Source organism: Bombus flavifrons, chromosome 5, assembly GCF_040668555.2.
Source record: "Bombus flavifrons isolate JBK064 chromosome 5, iyBomFlav1_principal, whole genome shotgun sequence".
NCBI classification, from domain to species: Eukaryota; Metazoa; Arthropoda; class Insecta; order Hymenoptera; family Apidae; genus Bombus; species Bombus flavifrons.
In genome coordinates, this window is record NC_138446.1 from 16,088,530 (window position 1) to 16,107,217 (window position 18,688).

At 43.5% G+C, this 18,688-nt stretch overlaps 1 protein-coding gene across 8 annotated transcripts in view; it reads right to left on the reverse strand.

Moving 5' to 3' along the window:
• Positions 1-954: 954 nt before the first annotated feature.
• LOC138180221 (protein gustavus) overlaps positions 955-18,688 on the reverse strand; it is a 185,773-nt gene continuing 168,039 nt past the window's right edge. For 6 of the 8 annotated variants that reach the window (XM_069113850.1, XM_069113852.1, XM_069113847.1 and 3 more), the window contains 5 exons: positions 11,470-11,933; positions 7,922-8,151; positions 7,125-7,455; positions 6,894-7,052; positions 955-6,802 (listed from right to left, as the gene is read on the reverse strand). In XM_069113850.1, coding sequence (XP_068969951.1) covers positions 6,663-6,802; positions 6,894-7,052; positions 7,125-7,455; positions 7,922-8,151; positions 11,470-11,933 — 1,324 coding nt within the window. In that variant the 3' untranslated portion in view covers positions 955-6,662. The remainder of the gene's footprint in view (positions 6,803-6,893; positions 7,053-7,124; positions 7,456-7,921; positions 8,152-11,469; positions 11,934-18,688) is intronic. The other 2 variants (XR_011173235.1, XR_011173234.1) reach the window with 2 other exon arrangements.

The window sequence follows — 18,688 nt, forward strand, 5'->3', positions numbered from 1 at the left end:
ACACATCCCATCGAAGTCCAACAACCTGAGTAAGTCATCTTTAACTTACACTATAATAAATAGGTGTGTAGTGTGTGGCGAGTGTTACTCACGAAACGTTGTAGAGATGTTAAGATCAGAGACTGCAAGTTTAATGCTAATGCGCGCTAATTGCGTAAGAGAACCATCCCTCGGTCGAGGAACTGTTACAAAATTAAGGATTTATATTTTACCGTTAAGGCACTTCGTTGCTTGAAAACATCCTTCAAGTCAAGTTCCTTAGGTTTATTGTTCGATCCGATGGGAAAAGTGGACATTTCCACCCGCGAGCGACCGTTGGTGGAGCAACCAACACCCCATCACTGGTTCGGTATAAATATCGCCTTCGCAAACATAACTGGACTTGCTACTAACTATTCTATCAGTCGACATCTTAACTTAAACACCGTCGAAGTAAACGTGAAGGATGGAGACGTTTCTACTCGTAAGATAGGCAGCAAAGATTGTAATAGACTGCCAGAGGTGTTTAAAGTAGCTGTAGAAGTAGAAGCTCTCCCCGGAGAGCGCGGGTTGGCCACGGAGGTCGTCTCCACATAAAAACAAGAAATGAATTTAATTCAGCGAGATGAGCGAACATCCTCGGCCATAATTCTCGAAGATACCGAGCGCGGATATGGAGTCTCAAAAGCTTGTTGGACAACGCTGAATCTCCGTGCAAGGATAGTGCAAGGAGGAATTGTTAGACCTTTGAACAAGATTTCGAGGATGCACGCAAATGAAGTGGCAGGCGAATGGAAGCAGTTGCGAATCGATGCCCTGATGAAGAATAGCAAGAAGGCGAGTTGTAATTCTCGCGAAATTCCCTCGCAGTTGTTTTATTTTCAAGTGCAGCGGAAGGCGAGCACAAAGGTGGGTTCGAAGTCGTGGGTCATTGATAAAGACAGGGATGCGAGTAGCGGATAAGTAAAAAAGCACACGGTATTAATGACTTTTAATTTTAATTACAATATGCTGTGTTGTGTTTTTTTTTTTTGTTCTTTATCTGCTACAAACATCGACATCTAGCCTGAACTATTTTAGATAGCAGTCCGTTCTCTATACACGCTCCATTTATACTCACTCCCTCTCTCTTTCTCTCTAATATCGTTCGCCCTCGTCGTCGGAATTATAAAAAAATATCAAATCACGAACAGAATGGAGACAAACGGCCGCACGTACTACACTCCTTTTTGTTATTTTGTCTGTTACACATATTCTTTCTTTATGTTTGCTCGTTCGTTCGTCATTTTTTTTTTTTCTTACCACCCACCCTTTCGATCTATCTAACTGTCACGATCATTGTTTCCCCCAGTCCTTGCGCGTCACTAATTATACAGTAACGGTATTCCATTATTATCGTTATATAACATTAAGGCATTACATATTTATAAATTCTTCGCGTTCACTCGCCACTATACAGCAATACCATGTTAAACTCGTAAACTTATGCTTAAATAGACGTGAGATCGCTCGTTGCAATAGTTCAGGCTTCAAAGGAAAAAAAAGAACACATGAGAAAAGAACATTATGTGAAACAGGCTTGTAAATCGGGCCGGAATTGGTCTTCGTACATATCGCGTTCTTTTGCCTTTTCCATGCAACCAACTTCATTTTAGTTGTGTTTATTTCGATATTTATGAGACTGGGATAAATTTTTTGATTGGCCATTAAAATTGTTCTTTTTTTTCGCCAACGTACAGATAGAAGGGGAAAGGAACGAATATTCTGTCGAAGACCACCCGGTGCCAGATGCGCGCTCATTCCTTGTTCCGGCTTTCTTTCATTCATTCACACTCACACACCCTTCAGTTTACTCGCTTCTTTCACACTCATTCTCGGCCGAAAGTACACGCACACGCGTACATACACACATACACAGCATCTTATTTTGTCGGCTATCACTTACACGCACGCAGCTTAAATGTCCTGCTAATTATCGTATCGTCAATAAATTAGACATATTTGTCGAGGCAACGTAGTTTGCACAGGCAGGCAGCAGGCAGTTGACGAAAAATATTTCGAAACACCCACGCTTTTCGTATTTTTTTTTTGTATTTTCCTCTGTCTCGTAGTTCTCAAACATCCTCCGCTACGACAGCGGAAATGAATAGAACGTTACCGCGTTTCCTTTATCGATCGTGAAGATATTCCATTGGACGATCGATCGATCGAGCTATCAGTTTTTCGTGCAAATCATTGATAATTATTTTGTTCGTTCTTGAATTCGATCATCTGAGTTGATAAAACATCAACGGAAGTCCTATTTGTGATTTGAACGGGTAAAGTTTAACGTATACTAAAAGGAAAATTATTCCATTGGGTCATTGGATCGATCGATCAATCCTTATGTCGAACCGCATATAGATAAAATAATTTCGACCAATGCATTTTCATTTTAAAACGAACTATATTAATTAAGTAAAAAGAGAAAATTGAATCAACCTGGGGGATGGTATCGTCTAATATGCATAACCATGCATAAAGACAAAAATGTCGAAATACGAAGATTACTAAAATTTAGAACGTAGAAAAAAGAAATTAATATAAAATACGCTTATCGATAAAAGAAATATGCAAAAAAAAAGCAAGAAGAAAACGCGTTGCAATAGAACACGAGCACGCACCGGTATAAAAACACGTTTCTTTACTTTTTATTTTGCTTTATTCGGTGTAATCCATAATCTATCGTTAAATCTTCGATGCGATTTAAATAATAGGAAGTCTCTGAGATTTATTCCGAAAGCATCGTCGCTCGGACGCGAAATACGAAAAGAAAAAGAAAAGAAACTAAAAATGAGTAGTAAATCGTAAGCGTAAAGCGACGAGCCGAAGAGAACTTACCTACCCGTTTTTCAATCTAATGCTTGTCGATCGATCGATCGCATTAAGTAGATCGTTTTTCCTACCGTACAAAAACTGAATCCACAATTATGCCGACTACCACGATATAATTGATTAATCAATTAAACTATCGAGCCGATACAATAATAATATTAATATTAATCATTAATCAATAATATATACAACATTCTTGCTAAACGCTATTACCTTCTTTTTTGACCTGTCTCTAGCTTGGAGCGTGACACGCGCATAAAGAGAAAACGAAATCATCCGTTGGTTTATATAGAAAATAGTTGGTAAAGAATAGGTACAACACGAAGTCAGAGGAGAGTATTACTCCTGGGAAAAAAGAAAATATTTTCTCTGCGCGTGTGTGAATCTTTCCTTTTCCTCGCTCTTTCTCTCTCTCTCTCTCTCTCTCTTTCTCTCTCTCTTTCTCTTTGCGTTGTCGACAACTCCCTTTTTGACTCTTCTCTTCTATATGTGGTTTACCTTATACAATTTCATTTGTTTTGCTCGCTATTTGTGTGCTCTGTTTACTTCCATCCGGAGACATTTGTTTCACGCATATGAGACAACACGCACGACGTCCACGCCGTGCTCGAGAGAACCATCTTCTTATCTACTTTCTTTCATCTCTTTTATTCTTACAAACGAGGTTGAGGTTTTCGACGAGCGGTGTGTATTTCCGGCCACGCCGCGCTCCAGAGAACCGTCCTCTTATCTATTTTCTTTCGTCTCTTTTATTCTTACAAACGTGGCAGAAGTTTTCGACGAACGGTGTGTATTTCCGGCCACGCCGTACTCGAGACAACTGTCCTGTTATTTATTTTTTTTCATCCCCTTATTCTTACAAACGAGGCGCAGGTTTTCTCGTCCACGACAAAGACGTCAAGTCACTATGATCTTGGTAAATTCTTCTACCGCTGCGCGATCGTACAACACGCGACACACACGGTGTGCGATCTTGCACTAGCTATAATTTCGAATGTTCGTGACGAGCATTCACTTTTCTTTCCTTTCCTTCCTTCGTCACGAATCTTTAAAATTTTTTTTCATTTTTCTTGATGCGTTTTCCGTAGCTCGACAAGTGATCTCGACCGAGCGGAAAATCGAGCAAAGATAGTAAGGGTGAACATTGCTCTAACAGACAGTGGTTTGGGTGTGCGTATTGAGGACCGCAAGATCACGACGCAGTGGCTGCCGATTGCGAGATCGTGCGTGTCATTGAAACCTTCAGTTGGCGATATATCGATGAACTCGGTGGGTCGTTAAACAAATGTGGCCATGATCTATGGTATAAAAGTTTTCACTCGTTAGAAGAAAAAGAATGGCAGTCTTTTTCTTCTGAAAGGTGTAACTGTATGTCCGGCCAGACAATCTGGAAGACGCGTTCTTGTAACGCGAGTTCCACGAAGGAACTCGCTTTCGACGGGAATGAACAACAATGCGTGGTATCAGCAAGAAATCTTATTTCGTTTGTGGAAGTATAAAGAAAATGTAAAGAAATCTAATGAATTTAAAAGAAATACAAGGAAATAAAATAAACAGAAGAAAATGGTACTTTCGTGATCAAAAGGAGAAAAGTGTTTTCATCGACAGTTTTGCCTCTGCGTTTTCTTTTTTTCATACGAGAGGATTCTGCTTATCTTTTCTTTTTTCTATCCTTTTCTTTTCTTTTCTTTTCTTTTCTTTTCTTTTCTTTTCTTTTCTTTTCTTTTCTCGCATTCGGTTCGTCCTTACGGTCTTTGATACAATCACTACCCACAATACATTCATTGTCGTACCGATAGATATTATTATTATTATTGTTATCATTATTATAATTATATCCTATGTACAAATCGACATCGCCGATAAACGGCACATTATGATTAAACTTAAGCGACAAACGTAAGATTAAACGTAAGATTAGAGTTACTAGGGACCAGTCATAATTTGTCATGCTAATAGTATAGGTAGCAACACGCCCGATAGAATTTTTTTACTATCATCGCAATTCATTCATGGCCGTCATCGTCATCGTGATTATATTTTCAGGATCGTCGGCATGATTTGCATTGTATCATAAACATAACATTCACACACTAATGCCGCAGCAGTTCTTTTTCTCTCTTTTTCACTCTCCCAGTCAGTTTTAATTCGTGTTTGGAATATACTCAGCCGTAATATGACCGTGTTCGTTCGCTCGCCCTAAACGTTTAACTACGTACACCTAATTTTCTTCGTTCTCTTCTTGCTCTTTTTTACTTCGATTAACTTAATCGCGGTAAGTTACTGCTGTCTATCGTTTTTCTCTTCATCCAGTTTCGTTAAAACATCTTCAAATGATCGATGTTCGTACAACGCTATAAATTTTTATGGCTCCTTTGTTCGTAGAGTTCCGCTCAAACGTCATTTAGTGATAATTTCTAACTGTGATACGTATGCTTTCTTTAAGGGCTTTTTCTAACTAAACGAACAACAAAATAAGATGAAATACACAGAACAATCAGAGGCGTGTTACTCATTGAATCGCATATATATATATATATGCATATATATATATATATTTCTTAAAATTCTCTTTTGTTTTTCTCGTGTCCATCCACGAACCATGTACACCACTATATTTTATTAGACCTAGCATGCTTAGAAAATATTTGAAAAATGAGTCTATTGGAAGGTGGCTGTTCGATCGACTGGCATCTTCGTCACTATACACACATTTTCTTTTTCGATAGCCGTGTGAGCAACAACTGTCCGCATAGTGACATCTACTTGAAGTTTCGTCGATTTTTTCTTCGCTCAAGTTGTGAAACAAATGTATGTTTCTATCCCATTGTCTTCTCGTTTTCTATTAGCGCAGTGTGCCCGGACTAGAACAAGCCCGCTACCCATTGTTGACTAATAACCGAAACGTTATCCGTATCAGCCTTTAGACTCGACTAAACGTTTTACTGGCCAACTGTGTGAAGAACTATTTTCCTTGTGATCATTTTTTTCTATTGATTTTTCCACTTGACCGAGCCGTACGTGTATGTATTCTCATCCTCACACTCAGGTCCTCGATTTCTCACCTTGCATCTTCTTCGTCAGACGCAGAACGTTCTAGTAACGCGACAACTTAAAGGACTACAAAAAAAAGAAAAAGAAAATAAAGTGAAAAAATAACAGCGTCGAGCGATGTGCTCGGAAACCTATTCAACTACATCGTACGTCACTTTTTCATTATTAACAATTAATAAAGATTCCGTCACGATTTTAATCATATCGACGTTAACACAAGACAACAATATTATCTAAATAATTCGCTAGACCTGATACGGTTCGCGTATGTGTCCCGTCTGCGCGTCCGATTTTTCTTTTTTCTTTTTTTTTCATGTAGCTTCGTCCGATTGTATGCGGGAACGACAACGACGATAACGATCAGATTAACAACGACTATGACAACGACAATGATGAACATATGATAATGGTGACAAATATCATGCCAACGATGATGATGAGGATGACGTAGACGTAGATGTAGACGTAGACGTAGACGTAGACGTAGACGAAGACGAAGACGACGACGATGACGACGACGACGACGACGACGACGACGACGTACGCGACCACGTTGATCGTGCTCGTCTCGACTTATCCTTACATGGATACAAACACCATGGATCGTACAAGCGGCTTATGGGCTGGTGCGTTCGGTGGCTTGCGACGGGGTAGCGGGCGTTCCCCTGTGCGTCGTGGTGGCAATGATTCAATAGGGCGGTGGTGTTCACAGTCGTAATCGTGGTGGTAGTGGTTTCGGAGCTAGCACTCGGTAGTTACCTCCTGTCACGATACAGGAGATAAGTCTTCACCGCTAACGGTAAGCTCAGCGCATTCACTTTCTCGTCTATCTTATCCTTGCCGATTCGTTTTCGAATCACTCTTCGACAAAGATCCATCAAAGGCAATGGTTCGGCTGAAACAATTACGAATTACATTATTACTTCGTCGATTTTAAACATACATATAAGATTATTCGAACGTTTAATGATTCTATCGCTACTTACGATCAAGTCCACCGATGTATTTCATCGTGATCTCACAGTGTCCCCATACAGCGGATACAATAGGATGCAGCTTTTTGCCTTTAAGGCCTTTGAATGCGACTCCAAGGTATTGACCATCCACAACGAAAGCTAACGTACCTTCGTCCATGTCCAAGACCACTGAAAAAGAAATTTTGATTAGTACGTGTTACAAAAGGTATTGGTATTTCGTGAAATTATAACATTACTTACCGAGGAATTTGTCAGGAACAATGAACGTTTCGTCGGGTTTAAGTAGAGCCGGGTACGTGATACCGGCATTGTTCTTCGAGTCGTGCAAAAGCTTGTTTCTACCGAGATCCCAACCCCAACTTTGTTCGTTATTGCCAACCAGGCTCTGGTATCCGACGCTGTGAAGAGGTGCCTCTGCCGTCGCGACGCCCACTACGGCGTGCGTGCCTCTTTGCCTCGTGCTCCAGAACAGTTCCCAGACATGCATACCTTTCGTGTATCCTACCCTCCCCCTTATGCAATCTGTGCTTTGAGCCACTGGGTGTCGGTGAAACGTTAATTTGTCATCGTCCTGAAACAGAAATCATTCACCAATAACACATACAGTACAATTACACATAATAAATCTGTAGAAAGATACGATACGATAATTTACCTATATTTTTGTATACTTTTAATATTTTATTGTACGACTTGATGTTTTGTATAGACAATATATGAAATTGTTAAATAAAATCGTTACCGCAAAATAGAAATAAATGATTTCTAGCCCTCTTTGTTTCTTAAGTAGCGAATATTAGTCCTCGATACTTGAAAAAATACGCGGTTGAAGCGTATAGCTTGCTTATCGATATAGAGACGTAGAAGGAAAACTTTAGAAACGTAATACAAATGGAATAATGGATATATTTTGAAGAAAACAACGCGTCAAACTAAATTTACAAACAGTAAAGAACGAAGGGATTTTGAAAGAATGGAAAAACGAAAGTTTGTAGCGAGTATTCCAAGTTCACCGTGTGCATTCTTGGGATATATACCTTGACGAATATGTTGAGGCTACGGTCGTTGGCGTTCCAGCTATGATGAATCTGCGTCTCCCGCGAGGCGGGTGGCATGTCGAGCAGGACATCGAGCCGTGGTGGCCTCGCGAAGTGTTGCGCCAGCTCTCTTGGTACCACGGGTTTGTACGCTACGACGCCGCCACCGCCGACGCCAACTCCACCAACAGATCCAGCTGCAGCCTCACGTGTCACGCTCTTCACACCGCCTGAAAAAATAAAAATGAAAAGATCCGTTAGTCATTCGTTTCGTATCATATTCTATACGTTATATTCTATAATACCTTGAAACTTAACGCGATTCTAATCCAATGCGTAAAGTATATCGCTGCGTGAACGAACGGAGAGATCTTCCTTTTTTACTTTTACAACGCGTTTTTGTTTTTTTTTTTTTTTGTTATTATTTTTATTAGTTACTAGTTATTGTGTACCTGGATTTGTTCCCAATTAACTGCGCCGCTTTTTCTGTTTTTATAAAGTACAGTATATAATAAAATACATCAATCTAGTGGTGTTAAAATTAATTAAAAAGTAACACTATCAGTTATGCCTAAATAAAGTTATAATCGAACGGTATGTAGCAGCACATAAGTCAGAGGACTATTCAAATCATATTGTTGTTTTGCCTCGGAGTATCAAGACCGCTAGGTTACAAGTAACGTAACAACAAATAGACTCCGGGCAAAACAATGTCGACGCTACAAGCAACCGTCGAATGAAGACGAATTTGAATTTTCAATTCTCCCCCGACCAGTATAAGTACACGGACGCGATCGCGAGCGACAGTACATATCGAGTATCTAACAGTATCTAGAGTATCTTCGAGTATTTTACGGGCGTCTATCGAGTTACGCGACGAGCATTCTACGAGTATTCCACGATCTTATTTTGCGATTTATACTTCGTACTAACGACTCACGTATACGGCTGTATATTAATTTATTATTTTAAACATATTCGACGGTTACAACAACGAGCAATCTCGTCATTAAACATCACGTACCAACGTCCTCTTCATATAAACATCTACAGATACCACATTGTAAGAAAATATTAAAACGTATTATTAATTTTTAATTTCGCGTTTAAGTCGTGTTATTTATCTTTAAATCATCTTTAAAACGTTTGTAATTGTACCTATATTTTTGCTATACTTTTAATATATACTTTTAATTTAATGTTTTGCATAAACAATATATGAAATCGTTAAACAAAATCGTTACCGAAAAATATAATTTGTTTTTTAAGTAGTGGATATTAGTTCTCGATACTTGGAAAAATGCGCGATCGACAGATTGGCTTGTCCGAGCGCGGTGCAAACGTACAACTCGCTGTGGCGCGCGTATTTAGCTAAGTGTTAAGAGGCAGAATGTCGTACGATCATCGATCAGCCGGATACGTCGAACGAAAAGAAGATCGTCACTGAAATTCCACGCGGGCTAAATTTCCACGAGGTCGTTAATAATTCAGGGCGAGTCCGTGGGATTCTCGTGGCTCGGTATTCCGGAGATACCTGTGCTGCCAGCACCGGGTAGATTTGCCGTGGAACGGGGGAAAAAAGACTGGAAGAAAAATAATGAAGGGACCCCGTCCGGCGGGATCAGCAGACCTCGCTCAAGGTTTTTCGAAAGTTCGCCCTCTCTTTCCCGCGTTTGGTCTCTAGCCTCGAGAGAACGATATCCTTGGATGCTGGTTTATTTGCTCTGGCAGCTGTTCCCTAGCTGGTGCGCGCGTTCGAGGGTTCCGAAACGAGGGTTCTGGAAAGGAGCGCGAGAATTTCAAAGGGTCTACACGTCCGTCTTGCTTCCACTTGTGGCCAAAAAGCCGAGGGGTGCTGATAGAAAGGCCCTTTCACGAACTCGCGTGTATCCGGCTCCAGACGACCTTTCGGCTCTCTTTCTCTTCTTCGAGGCTCGGCGCGTTCGTCGCGTACATCTTCTTTTTGTCTTTTTTTCGTTGTTGCCCCGAGACACCGAGACACCCTGGACCTGGCTACTGCTGAGTTTTTCCCCCCACTCTACGAGATACCAACGGTAGCCCTCGCCGTGTCACACAGCTCACTGCCATGTATACTTGCCTCGTAAATTTCACGGGTGCAGCTGAGCTGCGAATTGGCTGCGGTCGAGGGCGACAAATTTCCCGAAAAGACAAGCGCGGCCAGGCTCGGGCGGACACAGGGAGAGAGGGTCGTTGCACGATCGCGCCACCGAGACATAGAATGAATCTCCGGAAGCGGGCAAATGGCCAGTGTAAATCATGACAGAGGGACGCGCGATGGCAAGCTCTACACGATCTATGGAATTGATTCATGGCGACAAACGGTCTCCGCGAGATTTTTCTTTTAACGGTCCGGCCATTCTTTTAATCAGAATCGGAAATTTAATTGGCTAATTATCTAGGATATTTATACCAGCTGGATAATTACAGAGTTGTGGTTCGTAATAGCGCGTAGTTCGTGTTTCGTAATGTAGGTAAATTGAAATTTACATTTTGGACATCTTTACGATCGGGATATAAAGAGAATGCTTGGATGTTTGATAAAAAAAAAAAAAAAAAAGAAAAAGGAGGAGAACCGTTCGAATGCTAACTTTCAACGAGATAAGTTTAATCAGCAAACTTTTTGTTTCGCGGTATTAAAAATTTATCAAACGACTGTGTGCTGCTGGGTTGAACTCTCCTCTCAACTTTGTATTTTATACACACCGGGCTTCGCCAGAGGATAGAATCTCGGTCTCGAGGACCTGTTCGAGCTTCTACCTGAGAGCAGGTAGGTAAAATCGAGAGCGGTCAAAGGCCTTGACCCTGGACCAAGTCCGACGAGGTGAATCAACCTCTTAGACTCGCGGTCTCGACGCTGTATTGCATCATATAACGCTGCTGCGTTAGAAAGCTACTAAACCATACTAAACACATGTACTACGTATCTTCAAACAATAATAGGTACCTAAACTATCTGCTTGTCCCAGATAATTTGAACTTTACGATATTACTCTACTCCATATGCTATTTTAATCAACGAACGAGCCTTTCAGAAATTAAACCGATGCAACTCGCCTTTCGGTAATTTCTTAATCTCGTTATATAAGTACACGATTTAATCTTCAATTTTCAAGAAACCAACAACTTACTTCCACGAGTTAAAGAAGATGAATAATGGTAAATTCTAAAGTAAATTAATAAAAAAAAAAAAACAAACAATTCTTACACGATCATCGAACTTTTTACATGTTTCGATTTATGCGGTTGACGAATGCAGCATCCGAAAATGTAGCTCAAATTCAACTCCTATGTATACTACGATACTACACGAACCCACCCACAAGCTATACGAAAGAGTTATTTAACCCTAATCTCTCGATGTATCATCCAGCCAAAGTTACCTTCGACGCGTGAACCGGTTCTCGACGCCCACACTCGATCCCTCTCACCCACCCAGAACTCTCGCGACGAACGCAGACACCCGAAATCATCGTGGTTCGACTGATCGTATATTTTGATCGTGGTTCGAAGAAAGGTATGTTCCTAACCTGAAATCTTTTGGCCCATGTTTACGGCCCGATAGGGGGACCGATGGTGATGCCGGTGCTGAAGACGATGTTCGAGGCACTGTTTTCCAAGGGGTAGTTTGTGCCTGAGGTGCCAGGCGACGCCAGTGATGGTAGTGGCGTCCGCCGTGGTGGTCGTGGTGACGTGGTCGTGATTACGATGATGATGGTGATGATGATGGTAGCGGTGGTGGTAACGGCTGATGGTCGGTGGCGTAGCAGGTACCGCGCCACCGTCTATTCCTCCGCCGCGACCTCCGCCTCCTCCAACGCCTCCTCCGCCGCCTCCGCCGCCGCCTCCTCCGCCTCCGCCGCCGCCCCTACCGGGGCTACCGCCCCCGCCGCCCCCGCGGCCGCTGCCTCCGTTACCTAGACCGCCTCCGGTACCGCCAGTCGCACTGTTTGCGCGGCCACCGCCCCCGCTCACGCAACGATTCGCTTTGTACCTGCAACGCGAACACAGTGGAAAAACCTGGTTAGTTAATTGTCCTCTCTTCAACGCGACTTCAGGGGACACACTAGGGGGTGGATTTCTCACTGGGAAACCACTATCACGCGACTACTAATCCTTAGAGCGTTTATCTCTCTCTTTGCTCGTTCGTTCTCTGCTCTTTCGCGATGGTCTGAATTTCTCTTTCGATTGGGAGTCATATTTTGTCGTTAAAGTTTCTCGCAGTTGAACTAACGAACGATTTTGTAGTAACGTTGCGCTATATCAAGTTTCATTTGGAGTGGATTTTATATCGTGTTGGATTGGTATACCGTTTTGTGGTAGATAAAGCGTGGTATAGCGCAGGAATGCATAAACTATCAAGATCGTATGCTCGTTGATAGATATTGCAAGTACAGATCGAATTGAAGCCCTCTAGAACGATTAAATTGCACGTTGTATCGCGATATTTATTACCGTGGTGATCATGTCGAATAATATCCTAATAAATTCGTTGCATATCGTATTCGCGGCCGTTCAGTTGCGTAGCTCGTCGCCTTGTTTGATATCGCGCATAAATCGCACCGCGAAAACGAGACATCGTCCCGAAGCGGAGAAAACGCTGCCCGGCACAGCTTGTACCTTGTCTCGTACGTTTTCCGCGACGCACGTTCGACGGGGACAATATCGCGACACGCAACACACCGGCACCGAGCAATGGATTACAGGAGCTTCCAGCTTGCGGATTTTCGTGTCACCGCAGCCCACCGGGGTTTTACGAACCGAACGGAGAGGAGGATTTTAAGCTCGCTGATCCTTCGACCAGCGGAAAATCGTCGCTTTCGATCGGACGTCGATTAAACAAATTTCTCTTTTCCAATATCTCTTTCCCATCTGCTACGGCAATCGTGTGTCTACGTATGCGTTAAGGCAAATGCGTTAAGATCATTTCTCAAATTAAATCACGACGCCGTTGTCGCGATAAAAACTAGTTCCTCGTCGATATCTCGATTTCGTCGAATTAATCGTCGTCCGCGATTACGTTGACCAAAGAGTCAAGATAAAAGAGTCGCTCGATGTAAATTTCGAGGTCTGTGGAAGGCCGTGGCTGGCTGATAACGAACGCTGGCGAGGAATTACGTTTCATCGCGGAGCTAGCTGGAAAGGCAACGATTTCGAGAAGCGAGTCTCGCCAGGCTCGATGTTCCATTAATGCCGTTGTAATTCCATTCGTTCTGGAAATCCACTTAAATCAGTGTGGAGAAACGTGTCGACCTATCGTGGATTAACGTTCGTTTCAATTAAAGGTTAACCATCGACTGGACCGCTGCGATTAACGCGAGATTAACGTTCTAAGAGAAAAGGTGTGTAAGCTCACTTCGAGTTGATCTCGAATCGTCGACATCGCGCATTCTCGAGCTCCAATCCGACAGACCGGACGGCGCGTCTTTCAGCGCAACGATGGTCGTGCTTTTTCTCGCGACTCTTAACCAGTTGCATGTTCGAAGTGACAGGACGTGAGAAACAAGCGACGAGAGAACGAGCCACGATTCAGAAAACGAACAGAGACAAAACACGGCTGTAGCGCCACGAGGTCGTTCCAATTTTTCCTATTCCATTATTTCGTCTGGATCTTGGTTTGGTCGTATCCGTGAACCAAGACACGCTTCCGGCCACGGATACCGGACACTGACATCCTGAATCCGGCTCTGACTTGCTTCCCGAGATTATTACACACGCCGAAAGAAATCTACGCGGGAAATCCACTGAATGATACAGACGAACGAATATTTTATAGTCATCGAGTAAGTAAACAGAGTTTTCGATGATTTTCTAACAAATTTCATTAAACGGTACTTGGCCTCGTCGCGAATCGAACAGCGCTCTGTCTCTCGACGCCAGAGTTGTTCGTTGCGAGTTGTGGAACGAGTTTACGCGTGCCGAAATTACATCGAACGCCTAATTTCCAGGAGCGGAAATTCTCTTTGGAGGAGTTCAAGGTCCCTTGAGAACCGTGCCATTGTCCGAAACATTATTCCGCATATTACTATCGAAGAAAAACCCGACTGGCTTTCGCAACTACCCAAATATTACAACGATGCCCTCGTTATAACGCGCACTCGCTTTTAGATCGTTCGGAAATCCCTTGAATTTCAAACGCTCGATATTAATTGAAACTAGCGCGTTTCCACGCTGCTGCAAGAGCTAGAAAGTCGATTCAGTTTTGAAAGAAATTTTGCTCGCGTGTTACGTTCAAGGCGAGCACCTGATCGTCGTTTCCTCTTTGAACGATTGCGAAACGCGGACAATTAATCATCGACGGGTCGAAGAAACTAGTAGTTAGGACCGCGCGAAACAGGAGACGCGGTCGAAGAAGCTCGAGTTTAATTTGCTTCACGGCGGAGCCGTGAACCGAACGAGACGCCCTTCGTTCTCCTCGAGTCGTCATGGTCGTTGCTGACGTGCGCTCATCGGGGTCCGTTAACGGCGTTCGCCTCCGTCAGCCACGCCGGCTAATCGCGAACAATATTACGACTGTCCGGAACAGGAGAAAGTAGCCGAGTAATCGGCCAGCGTGTACGTTGCGTCAGCGTCGTTCATCGGCCAACTTAAAGCGTTCGCTTCGTCACGCTCGCTCGAGCCGGGCTACTTTCGCGCCTTGTGAAAAGACGGCGGAGAACCGGCTTGCAATCGGCGTATCCGCGGAACTGATTCGCGTAGATTATATCAACGAGATATTTTGTTTACGGATGAAATCCAGAAGAAGATATGGGACTTGTTTTGATGTTTAGTCTGGTTCTTTTTTTAATTTCAAGTAAATTCATCGTGAATGAATGGTCTTCGCCATTCTCGAAAGGCGAAAACTGAAACTAGCAAAAATGATTTGACGCATCGTAGTGGAATTTTGTTTATACGAATTGCATCTATACATGTACATTTGAATGAAATTGTACTTAGTGTCCGAAGCGATTGAATCTACTTATCCGAGTGTGAACTTATACGAATCGTTACAGACGAACGAAACTCTGTACCGTACCTCCTTTCTCTAAAGAATAATTGATTTCTTTGAAAAAATAATGGACGTAGACTGCGAATGTGCCGTGATCTAGACACGTTAAATCATATCGATAGGAAATAAGTCTGCCAGAATTTTCAAGCAAAACTGTCTGACAAATATAAAATACGAGCGTCGACGAATCGAATCGAACAAACTGTTATCGCGCAGATAATTAAACTCAAAGATTCGCGGGTCATGTAAAAGACTTAAATCCCTGTGAACAATAAATGGAAGAATTAAACACCTGCTTCAATTGCAACGGAAACCGTTCTCTACCCTGAAACCAAAGTCTGCGGAAAATCGAGTCTCCGACGAAACGAACTCCGGATTTGCCGAGAATATCGAGCACGGTGAGTCGCGTACATTCAAGAATGATTTTCTCGGAGTGAGTGTACCGAATGGCATTCGATTTCGAGATTCGAGAGGAAACACGAGAGCATCGGTCGTTGGAGCAGGCTGGAGGCTGCCGACCGACGGCGGTATTGATCCGCGGGGATCACCTTTGCCCCACCTCTCTCACCCTCTCTTTCTCTCTCACTCTCGACACGGGTCCAACCCCCAAATCTACTACCATCCCCCTCGAGCTCCCTCAGCCTCTCTGGACCCCTCTAACATCGACAACTACCATCGAGAGGGGAAGAGCGAGAGTACGAGGGTGCGAGAGAGAGAGAGAGAGAGAGAGACAGAGGGTAAACCACCCCTCAGCTGCAAAATAGACCGACAAAAATGCTCGGGAAAAAATCCGGCGGGCGTCGCAGATCCCTTCAGTTTTACGTCTCGAAGCCTGAAATGAGACACGTTTCACCTGTTTTCACCGGATTAACAGGTTTTTACGACCTGTTCCTATAGACAAGTGTGCTTCGATTAGGTGAACAAAAAGGTGGGATTCGGTGAACCTGCGTGAAATTTCTGTAAAATACAAAATATATAAATTACGAAAAGACGTCTCGAGCCGATAGTTATCGAAGAACTATATTTACGGTAGAATCATTTTTTCTCGAGTTTGATCGATCAACGGACTGTCGATCGATTTCTCGGAAACCACGGAAACCTCTGTTACGATACTTGCGTCTTTTGTTCGCGATAAATCTCTTTTAGAACTCGTGCTATAATCACAGATCCATAAGTCAGCTGTATCGACTAAGCAAAAGGGGTAGAAACAAATTTCTCCTTATAGCATTAGCGAGCGTCACGCGACGAGTATTAAGTGTAATAGGAACGGTTAAAGGCGTCTACCGCGCGGGGTTACGGAGCTTTCCAGCGAGCTTTCCGCAAGTGGATAAGGCGGTTATCGGCGTGGAAACGCACGACTCAGATCGATCAAACACGAACGAGAGAGAAGAGCCACGGACACGGCTAGTCGCGCACGGCACTGCCAGCCATCGACGAGCCGGTTGCCAACCGGTACTGAGCGTCGGCCAGCAAGATGTCAATTGCGCTCAATGATAGTGAAACGACGCCGCGTTACGCGTCGTTATTCTCGGCCGACGTGTCGAGAGCCTTGCGAGCTCTCGCGACACGTGTACAATCTCAATAACGTTCGTTTCCTGACAAACGATAAACAGACATTTCTCTCTTTACAAGGCGATACAAAAATCATTTGATCTTTTACGACTTCAGTTTTTCAAAGAAGATAATTCGAATAAGAAAAAAAGTTAACACATTAAGGGATTTATCAATGCGACAAGTACTTCAACGACTCTTTAAATTTGATTAAATTTTTAAATAAATTAAAACATTAAACGAATACTCGAAACTTTCTTTCACTGCGATAATGTTAAAACGAAAGATTTTGTTCGCGTATATTAATTAAAAAATTTACAAACGTAACGTTGGCATTTTCATCGTCCTCTATTTCTCGCGTCATCATACTCGCGATATTTCGTTAGTTAACGTTGGCAATTGCATTTACTTCCATTTAGAAAGGTGAAGAGGATTTATCGGACAGATCAATCCACTAATGTGCTCTCCAGGGGAGCTCCTAATCCTCTTAATTGGTGTATTTAAAACGTGGCAATTAGCGAATCGAATTTAACCGAACTAAATAGTAGGTCAGAACTCGAATGCAGACATTTCGCCGTATCGGAGTTGCTATTTCATTCGCACGAGTCAAAACTGTTCTTTATGGTAGTTGAAACGATTCTCTGCTACAAACACGCGTCTCCCAACTACGGTTTTCTCGATAACGATCGCGCCAATGAAAATTATCTCACCATCTTGCGCAATGCACATAACGTCCGTATGTTAGAAATTCCAACGAAAGAAAGGGTTCACGAAGCGGAGTGTCGGGCGAAGTTCGGTGTCGCGGGGACGGCATATTTGCATGAGAAAAGGAAGAATCGACACGGCCGGTTTCTCCGCGACAGTTCGCGTTAACTAGCGAGCAAAATAACGGCTGTTTCACGCGCGTTGCAACTTAGTCGGTTGGCTTAGAAGCGGAACAGCTGACGGCTAGAGGCTGGCCAGGTCAACACCTGTTCACCAGCTGCCTCGACAAAGCCCTTCTCTTCCAGATAAAGACCACTGGCCGAACGTTTTCCGCGCGGAACTCTTTTGTCGGGCACCACGAATCCTTCTTTTTCTGTGGTCTTCACGGCGGACCGCGACCTTTTAAGGATTTCGCCCGTCTGCAACCACACCCTCCTACCCGAGGAGCGCCGAAACAATGCCTTCTCCCGGCTTGATCGCGACTCTTTGCATTAAGATCGAGACGGTTATCGCTTTATTCCGATCTGCGTGAGCCGTGCGATCATCGTGGCTCCCCCAGAACGAAAGGGCTGACGCAACCGCGTGCTTCGTCAGACGTACAAAGAGAAGTATGACTTAGGGAATTAGAGAATATATTTGGCTGTTCTATTGTTCGCGACGGATTGTGAGAATCGAAGAGGCAGACTGAACAGAAATTACCATCTGCTCGAGAGCACTGCTCTGTATGATGGAAATAGTCCATCGCGTTCGGTTAAGATTGTGATAACTGTTAAAATCACGAGAATCGTGGTTCCAGTAGAGTTAACGCGTAAAACGCGGACAACCGTCGTCTCCGTATTGAAGTTACGTTGCAAGCCGAGTCAAAGTAGTACCAGACGTTCCCATTGGACACCGACGTCCGACCGACTAGTTCCGAACAAGTCTACTTAACTTCTCACCGATTTCCCACGATAGCCGAAGCAAATATATGCCCAAGATTACTCGAAAACGAATCTACTCTCAGCAGGAAATTGAGCCACGTCGATCTGGTTTCTCTGGTCGCAATGGACGCTTCACCGTAGATCGTTCGATTTCGATTCGTTCGCGAGTGCCACGCCCCAACAGCGAGTTCCAAGACAATGGACCGATCTTCGCGGCTTGATCGAAGTCAAATATCGGGGCGGCCGTTAGCGGGTCTCAGCTGCTCTCGCGCCTGATTCTTTCAAACGAGGCGGCTCGTCGAGATCATTCCCTTGCTCTTCGAGTCGCACCCGGGGGCCCGAGTCCTCGTGGCGCTTTCTTTTTTTTTTTGGCTCGTTTCAATTACCCCGCCACCTCTTTTGTCTTGGCATCGCGAGTGCCTCGTACGTTTTCACAACGCCGATCCATCAAGAGAGAAACGACTTCTCGACAGCATTCCCTCGAAAGGAACCAGCAGCGTAGGCTTTTTGTTCGATCGGCTTCCACGAAACGCGAAGACGAAATCTGGTTGCGTAGAGTCGTCGACTCTTTTCAAGAGTCGTTTC